We start from the raw sequence: 9,961 nt of genomic DNA, 5'->3' as shown, positions 1-9,961 counted from the left end.
ACAGTTTCAGAATAAGAGACTTGTATATTTTCATCCTCTACAACTCAAACCTCCTTGCAAGGTTGTCAGGAACACATATTGCCACATGTGTCATCACAGCAGAGATCCCAGCAAACACACAGCATTGTCACAATATCATCTACTGTCTTACAAAGTTGCTACAAAGTTGTTAATAGGTGGACTGTTTACATTGTCTGAACAAGTTTGCTGACAAAGTTGTGGGCACCAAAAACTGGGGAAAAAATTCTTAACAGGAGGCACGTGAACACAGTGCAAATTTTGATGTTGGATAGATCCAACTTCCCCATACATCACAAACTGGTTGACTTGGGGAGTTGACCGCAACACCATTTTCATCATGACCATGGACAGAACTGTAAATTCAACTGAAATAAATAAAATAACACTGTATAAATATAATAAAATGGCAACTGTAAAGTAACTTTTAGACACGAACAATTAACATATACTTTAATATTTCTGCTTTGTTTGTGTTGTAGAACGTTTGTGAAATAGGCCAAAAACAATGTATATCTCTTAGCAAATGAACTACTGTTCCATATCCTCCATGTTTTGTTTATCTCCTATACAAACATGTGGAATGAACCAGTCTTCAGAGAGGATTACCTCCCAACAAGTGCTTGAAAGCGGCACTAAACTAGCAAAACTTTAGAGTCTTGTTACAGTGTTTTACAAAATTTGTGGCTTGTGTGTTTTCAATTCAATTCAATTCAAGTTTATTTGTATAGCACTTTTTACAATAATATTGTCACAAAGCAGCTTTACAGAAGTTTGAAAACATACAGTTCCAACATATATCCTCCCATAAGCAAGCCAGAGGCGACTCCCTCAGACTGGAGGAAGAAACCTTTGGAGCAACCACAAGGGGAGACCCATCCTCCTCTAGTCAAACAGTATTTACAATTTAATAAGCTATAAACCAAATAAAAGCAAATAAAAGAGGATATCTGCTTTTAGTCTGTATGGTAAAGCTTTAGAAACTGCACTGGTAGAGGCAGTCTTTGACTGAGTCTTTATGAAAAGTGGGAGTGAGCTGAAACAGTCTCATCCTATCTCAATGCTGGTACATCTGGATGGCACAGTGATGTAATTGAGGGTGTTGCAGTTGGCACAAATAAACAGGAGAGTGGGTTGGTGATAGGTGAGAGGAGGCCCTGATGGTCTGTCTTCCAACAGCGTTCAGCAAGGCGGGAGGGCAGTCGTTATCTTAGGAAGAGTAAAGAGACAAAATAGTTTTTTTCCCTGAATTGTTGTGATGCAGCATAACAAATAACCGAATAGTGATTTCAGCATTCGATTACTTTGAAGACCAAAGTCAAACCACGAAAAGATGTAAAGATATGCAGACGCTTTAGATGCAGTTGCCAAACGCTAAAAGAAGAAGAGCAGCTAGGCTGGTCCCATATCCATATATATCTTATAAAATATACTTTTTCCCTATTTGTGTGTTTTTTTATGTCTGTCTAAGGTATCTAGTATGTCTGTGTGCAGTTGCCTTTATGTTATATTTATGTATGTGATGTTGCACATCACAGTTGGAGAAACGCAGTCTCGTTCAGCTGTGCACTTCTTGTTGTATAGTCTGAATGACAAAGTTCACTTAGACTTATTTTTCACCAGCTTCTCTCAATTTTCCGTTCCACCTTAAATGGAGTGCTGCAGTTACTCTGAGGTGCCGTGCACGTAAAATGAATTGATTATATGAAATATGACGACTACGCAGCTAAGACCAACTTACCTTAATAAATGCATTGATTTCAATCAATAAATAAGATAACCTTAAACATTTGTTTGGAGATTAATGAGCATCTAATGAGCAGCTCAAAGCAGAACCGGCTGATCTAACACCGTGTCCCAAACCACACACTTCCGTACTTCACCTACTACACTAATGACTGCATATGCGCTATTTTAAGAGTGCTAGTATGCGATTTGGAACGAGGCACTCGTCAAATATGTAAGTTTAAAAAAAAACATTTAAAAAAGTGAACCAAAAACGCCTTTTTACCGCCTTCTGGTTTAGTAATGGAATTATCTCATTACAAACCGCCACAGAGCTGCTGTATGTGCGTAAGGTAATTTGAAAGTAGCATTTGCCAGCCTTACTCTGTGGCATTGGCGCCAATGGCCAACACAAGAGCAGAGCGTTTAGGGAAAGCTCTGTGTGCATCTGCTGTACAGACTAACCAACAATCCCACTCGTGTGCTTTAAGGGGGGCGGGACGCAGTTTACTGAAGTTCACACACACACACTTCGGAGAGTTGAGCCGCGAAGCCCTGCAGTCTCTCTCCGGCTGCAGAGCAGTGGAGAAACGATGGCGGGACACAGGGTTCAGTTTGCGGATCTGCCTCAAACCAGTCACCGCCAAGGGAGCCCCAAAACTCACAGTAAGAATCTGCTTTTGCTTCTCCCCTAAAATGTCGCATTTTTTTCTTATGACCTTGTCCATGTACGCGCTCAACGCCGGTCATGTTCTCGTAATAACGCGTTTAGTCAATGCCATATTGTTGCCTTTGGTAATTTCTCCTCCGGTATTTTTAATGAGGCAGTGCAGCTGTGCATTTTAGGGGGCTTTCAAGATGTGGAAAGAAAGAGGAAGCTTCAAATGTTGTCCAAGGAGCATTAAAAACTCTTCAGTAAAGTGAACGGTGTCTCTTAAAGCTAAATGTGTCAGATTATTGATCAGGTGCTGTAGGTCTGCAAAAAGGTCTGATTGTCAAGAGACTGATTCCCTTGAATGTTTTAGGCTATGCATCAGATTCAGAAACTGTAGTCTAGATATGTATATATGATAAGTGGTTATCTACTTGCAAATGTTTTTTTGTCCATTTGTGGGATTATTATTATTATTTTTATTTAAAGAGTGTGAACTGCCGAATAAATAACCAATTTAACTTAACATTCTTCCTATACATTTATTTAGAAATTAATCTTGATGTTTATTTGCAAAAAACAACTGACCAGTTTGAATTACCAATATGATGTCTATACTGGGGTTGAATGTCTGTGAAAAAATTAATTATCAAATAAAAGTTGATTCAAAGGTAGGTCAGTAGAGCTAGTTTTGTGCTCATGTTCCGTATGTCACAGTGTTTCACTGTTTGGACCACGGCCGTTGATACATGAACCAAAAAGACAAACCAAAGTATTGTAGAAGCACAGTAGCCCCAGTGGAATTGCTAATCAAAGGCTTTGTACACCAAGATTTGGAAGAAGCTTGAGAGTAAGACTGGTGATGCCGCAATACACATGAGATTCCATATCACCAGTACTGTTGAATATTATGTTGTAATGGCCTGAGCTGCATGTATTTTTTGTCTTTATTGCTTTATGTTCTATGCTCAATAAGTTTTATAGGCACACATTAGAAATAGAGAATTCAGCTACTTTAAGGTAAACACATTGCAAATGTGTGCACACAGCTTGTATAATTTAAATAGAAATGCATGACCAAAAGAATGGGACACTCTGGAGCAGGCACACACGAGGCTAAGCTCACCATGCCCAATGTCAAGTGCTGGCTGGAGGGGTATAAAGATCCCCAGCATTGGACTTTGGTCTGAAACCTCTTTCCCTGTATTGATGAAACATCATTCAGTGCATTTGTGAAGAGTAGGGACAAATTATGAATTTTGGGGAAAAACAAATATAAAACATGGTACGTGCCACAAATTAGGCCACATTTTATGTAATGTTTCCCAATATATTAAATTCAGCAAATAAACATATAAACAAATGAATAAATTGTACAGAAGTGTGTTCTCTGTAGAGGATATGCACTTATTTCCACTTAGAAAATCAAAAAAACTAGTCATTTAACCAAGAGTGCCCAAACTTTTTTTAATCCAACAAAAGTAAATTATTTTGATCAAAATAATGCAATCTGATCTTTAATCATTTCACATTACTGATTTACAAGTTCATTTTTAACAAACAGCAAAGCATGATTACAATACTTTATCCATGTTGAGGTGGCATGGTGGGTAGCACTGTGGGTTCTCCTGGGTTCAGTTCCCTGGCTGGGTGACCAAGGTCCTTTCTGTGTGGAGCTTGCTTGTTCTCCCCCTGTCTGTGTGTATATCCAAATCGAACCGTATAAGTTTTGTCCATACTGAGCTACTTATTAAATTACTTTGCATATCTGCTATTTATCCACAATGAACAACAATATGAACCAGTATTACAATGAATAATGAGTTTAACTTAAAATTCCTTCATATACCTAGATCTATACAAAAGTCACATTTGAAGAATCTACTGCCTGTAGTAAACACCCAGCAGTGGACTATTGTGAAATGCCTAGGTAAAGTTCTTTTACTGGAGCCCACAAATGCAAAGACATTTCAAGACATGGTGGTACAAGCCTAAATGCATTGTTGCTAGTCAGGTTTCTACTTGTCATTTTGTTCATAGTTATAGAGTCTTACTAACTGATAAATACTCCGACAACCAGTGAATGCTTCTTTTTGTTTTCTCTGGTTGGGACATGGTGTGCATTACTTATGCTGAAGAATCCTTGCCCTCAATCTGCTTTTGAAAGGGCTGGTAGCTTTTCCCAAAAGCTAAAGACTGTGAGATTGTGTGAGTCAGATTATACGGTATAAAGAAGGCCAGAGTGTTTATTACATCTTTACTTGGGGAAAAAGCAAATTTTGGACACAAATAATTTCAAAGATTCAGGTCTTTGAGGTATATATTTTTCTTTCTTACAAACAAGCTTCTGTTAAAGTGATAGTTTGGCATAAAATCATCACACCTTTGCCTTAAATGTTATTGTGCTGTTAAGGTGTTAGATGCTGGTCATAAATTGGATTGGTTGATTTTTCTGCCATCACAAAATAAAAGCACAGTTGCAATTAGAAGATTTTAAACTAATTATTATCTTTTTAAAATTACAGTCAATTTGACCAAATCTCAGCAATTCTGGAAAAGCATTACATCTTTTTTGGCAATAAGGATGCCACAGAGTGTCCACCCTTTCCAAAAAGGTTCAAACTGACAGTGACCATGAAGATCTCTAGTTCTGGTATAAAACTTTTAAGCTTGTAGACACAAATGAATAAGCAGGATCTGACGACCCAGATCAATTGTTTTTAAAGCTAGCTGCTGATGATACTGCAGCACCTTTAACTTATACTTTTAATCTTTCGTTAAATTGTGTTGCTCCCCTATTGCAATGAGAAGATGCTGCACACACACACACACACACACACACACACACACATCTAAGCCACTTTTCCCACAGGGTCGCGGGGGTGCTGGAGCCTATCCCAGTGGTGATTGAGTGGAAGGCAGGATACACCCTGGACAGGTCGCCAGTCCATCGCAGGGCAGGAGATGCTGCAGTGTTAAACAAATATAGGCCCATTTCTATCAGTTTTAGCAAAGTCTGTTTGTAGTCCTAATTAGTGTTCTCTGAATGTTTTTTGAATGAGGTATAGTACAGGACAGCCAATCAGAACAGAACTTATTCATCTTAAATCAGTCTTAAAGGCACTGTAACAAAAGTCCGGAAGTTGGAGCAGTAGTAGCAGAACGTGGTTGGAACCAGACTCTGCAGGAAGGTCTCCAGGACCAGGACTGGTGAACACTACTCTAAAGAAGAAAAAGTAGTTGGAAAGAAAAGGGCAGGTAAAAGTGAATTGTGACCATTTGGTACATAAAAACACACAAATATAATCAGCAGACCTCAAGCGGAAAAATAAATACAAGAAATGTGTAGAATATGGGCCCTTTAACAACTCCACACAATTGAGGTAAATTTGTGTTAATTTAGTCATTTTGCTAAACAGTCGCTTTAAATTTTTATCACTTGTTATCTACAACCCCAATTCCAATGAAGTTTGGACGTTGTGTACAACATAAATAAAAACTGAATACGATGATTTGCAAATCCTTTTCAACCTACATTCAATTGCACACTCTACAAAGACAAGATATTTAATGTTTAAATGGATAAACTTTATGGTTTTTTGCAAATATTCACTCATTTTGAATTTGATGCCTGCAAGATGTTCCAAAGAAGTTGGGACAGGGGCGTGTTTACCACTGTGTTACATCCCCTTTCCTTTTAACAACACTCAATAAGCGTTTGGGAACTGAGGACACTAATTGTTGAAGCTTTGTAGGTGGAATTCTTTCCCATTCTTGCTTGATGTACAACTTCAGTTGCTCAAAGGTCCGGGGTCTCCGTTGTCATATTTTGTGCTTCATAATGCGCCACACGTTTCAATGGGAGACAGGTCTGGACTGCAGGCAGGCCAGTCTAGTCCCCATACTCTTTTATTACGAAGACACGCTGTTGTAACACGTGCAGAATGTGGCTTGGCATTGTCTTGCTAAAATAAGCAGGGACGTCCCTGAAAAATATGTTGCTCCAAAACCTGTATGTACCTTTCAGCATTAATGGTGCCTTCACAGATGTGCAAGTTACCCATGCCATGGGCACTAACACACCCCCAAACCATCAGAGATGTTGGTTTTTGAACTTTGCACTGATAACAATCCGGATAGTCCTTTTCCTCTTTGGCCCAGAGAACACGACGTCCATGATTTCCAAAAACAATTTGAAATGTGGACTCGTCAGACCACAGGGCACTTTTCCACTTTGTGTCAGTCCAGCTCAGATGAGCTTGGGCCCAGAGAAGCCGGTGGTGTTTCTGGGTGTTGTTGATATATGGCTTTCGCTTTGCATCGCAGAGATTTAACTTGCACTTGTAGATGGAGCGATGAACTGTGTTCACTGTCAATGGTTTTCTGAAGTGTTCCTGAGCCCATGTGGTAATATCCATCACAGAAAGATCAGAAAGACGTCGGTTTTTAATGTAGTGCCGCCTGAGGGATCGAAGGTCACAGACATTCAATGTTGGTTTTCTGTCTTGCCGCTTACTTGCAGAAATTTCTCCAGATTCTCTGAATCTTTTGATGATATAATGGACTGTAGATAATGAAATCCCTAAATTCCTTGCAATTGCATGTTGCAGAAACGTTCTTAAACTGTTGTTCACAAAGTGGTGAACCTCGCCCCATCCTTGCTTGTGAACGACTGAGCCTTTCAGGGATGCTCCCTTTATACCCAGTCACGACCAATTAACCTGTTCACATGTAGAATGTTCCAAACAGGTGTTTTTTGAGCATTCCTCAACTTTCCCAGTCTTTTGTTGCCCTGTCCCAACTTCTTTGGAACGTATTGTAGGCATCAAATTCAAAATGAGTGAATATTTGCAAAAAACAATAAAGTTTATCCGCTTGAACATTAAATATCTTGTCTTTGTAGTGTATTCAACTGAATATAGGTTTTGCAATTCATCCTATTCTGTTTTTATTTATGTTTTACACAATGTCCCAACTTCATTGGAATTAGGGTTGTACATTTCATCACCTTGTTGCTTTTTGGCTGAACAAATGACACATTTCCCCTAAGCTAGTGTACATGGAAAATAAAAACAACGGTCAAAAAATGAAAACGGCACCTATGGCACCAGGGGGCACCAACAGCTCACAAAAGCTATTGATGCATCATGTATAATGAAATAGTCTGATTGAGATTACCATTGTTATTAGGCAATTTAGATTACACAGGGACCTATAAACCTTTTTTTTTAACACCTCTGAAGCAAAAGACAGAGGCTAGTTTCTGTTACTGTTATTATATTATAATTGTGTCATCAATTTAAGTAATCAAAGACTCCTGGCAACCATATGGATAGTGTTTCTCCATAATATGTCTTCTGTTTGGGTCTTCTGAATTCTGAATGTCTTGTTCATGATTCCTCTGAGTGTATCCATCTATAGTTGCTGGTCCTTCTCTTCCTCTTTTACCTTCAACACTTCCAAGCATAATAATCTTTTCCAATGAAATGGTTCTTCTCAGAATATGTCCAAAATAAGATAACCAAACTGAAGTTATCTGGCCTTTGTGAGAGGTGAGGCTTAATTTGTTTAAGGATCTTTTTGTTTGTTTTCTCTGCTATTGTTTGGTTTTTCAAGTCCATAAAGGACCACAGAGAAGACCTTAGCTCCTAATCTTTCTTTGTAGAGACAAATCATTGCATTTGAATATCTTTTCAAGCTCCTTCATTGTCTGTGTCGTATTTCCTAAGTGTTGGATCTACTGTTGTTAATTGACTTAAGTAGGCAGAAGCTGTCCACGATTTCCACATCTTCTCTATCACTGGACAAGTTAGCAGTGTTTCTTGATGTCATAAGCTTAGTCTTCTTCATATTGAGCACAAGTCCCATCTTTTCACTCTGTTCTTTAACCTTCCTTATAAGGTCCTTTGGGTCTTCCAGATTTTACACTGTGAGTGTTGCATCATCCGCATATTGAAGGTTATTGAAACAGTATGGTGATGGTATGCAGCGCTGTCCAACTCCTTTTCCCATGTGGAACCTTTCTGTTAGTCCATTTTCTGTCCTGACGATGGCTGTTTGCTCAATGCAGAGATTCCTCATGGTATTCCTATTTTCCTGAGGACATTCCATGATTTTACATGGTCAGCACAGTTGAAGGCTTTGCTGTAGGCTTGAACTCTTAGTCTTGAAGTCTTCTTGAACTCTTTGGCTTTTTCATAATAATGTCTCTTGTTCATTTGCCTGTCCTGAATCCTGCTTGTATAGCTGGAAGTTCTCTTTTGGTGTTATGCTCTAGTCTGTGTTGAATGATCTTATGCATAATTTTATGTGTGTTTAATCATGTGATATTAAAGATCAATTTAATCATGTGATATTAAAGAAATTGTTTGATAGTTTGCATACTCTTTGTCTAATTTTTCGGTATTAGTATTTGGCGCACTGACATCATCCAGTCTGCTGACCATTGAGCTGTTTTCCAGATATATTGGCATAATTTGGTTGGTACTTTAACCAAATGAGGGGGGCTTTTCCAGCTTGTGGCTTTACTAGCAAGCCGATTGGCTCTATTGGTTCTCCCCGTGTCTGTGTGTGTTTCCTCCCACAGTCCCAGTCAGGCTAATTGGACAAATTGTGCTAAATTGTGTGTGTGTAAATGTATATGTCTGTCTGTCTGTCCCGCGATGGACTGGTGTCCTGCCCAGGGTGTATCCTGTCTTCCACCCAATGACTGCTGGCTCCAGCTCCTCCTGGGTCACAGGGGGAGCTGGAGCCAGCAGTCATTGGGTGGACAAGTTAGGAGTGTACAAAAAATAGCACGCTACTTAGATACTCCCCCACACATAATGGTTTCTCTTTGGGCTATTTGAATATTATTCATAAATAAAGTGTTCGTTTAAGACTGCTGCTTTCTCTGACATCAGTGATCATCCAGTATGCTAAGAAAAAAATGTTACCTGCAGCACAATTGCTGTGTTTACAGCGATCACACAAACATTTCAGACTTCATTAGAAGCATAAGTGCTATGTAGGTTAATTAGAGATATACTATAGTGCCAGAGCATACATGTATATCTCTTTATTTATGAATAATATTCAAATAACCCAAAGAGAAACCATTATGTGTGGGGGAGTATGTAAGTAGCGTGCTACTTTTTGTAGCTAACTACACATTTTTGTAGCTAATAGCTGTACTGCTACAATTTTTTTTGTGTAGCTATAGCGTTAATTTTCACTACAATTTCACTACAGGCTTCAGGCAATCCGTGCAAAATTCTAACCACAGAATGCGGTCGTAACCTGGACTAGTGGTGATTGTGCAATCCTGACTCTGCTGCGGACAGTTCAAGCAAACGATCATGGCCTGGCCCCACATGCCGATCACCCCTTACTAGTAGGCTTAGCTCAGGGCTCAGCAAATGAAAAGTTAAGAGCTTTTCTGTCCTTTAAACAAAAAAAAGCCACAACATTTTATGTCCATTTTACCATCATGGCTGTATGTCTGTCTCAGTGTGTGCTAATGTACTAGTACAGGCTAAAAATATAAACAAAAAACACAGACTTACTTTGCTCTGCTAGGTCAGCTAT

General features: G+C 39.0%; 1 protein-coding gene across 1 annotated transcript in view; it reads left to right on the top strand.

Annotated features, from left to right (window-relative positions):
- The first annotated feature begins 2,203 nt into the window (after nt 1–2,203).
- Nucleotides 2,204–9,961, top strand: part of si:ch211-285f17.1 (sickle tail protein) — a 269,763-nt gene continuing 262,005 nt past the window's right edge. Inside the window, exon 1 of the mRNA XM_037536688.1 lies at nt 2,204–2,409. Within this exon, the coding sequence (XP_037392585.1) occupies nt 2,337–2,409 (73 nt within the window). The 5' untranslated portion in view covers nt 2,204–2,336. The remainder of the gene's footprint in view (nt 2,410–9,961) is intronic.

Source organism: Pygocentrus nattereri, chromosome 3 (assembly GCF_015220715.1).
Source record: "Pygocentrus nattereri isolate fPygNat1 chromosome 3, fPygNat1.pri, whole genome shotgun sequence".
Taxonomy (NCBI): Eukaryota; Metazoa; Chordata; class Actinopteri; order Characiformes; family Serrasalmidae; genus Pygocentrus; species Pygocentrus nattereri.
Note: the sequence above shows the minus strand (reverse complement) of the source record. Positions and strands in the feature narration are given on the sequence as shown.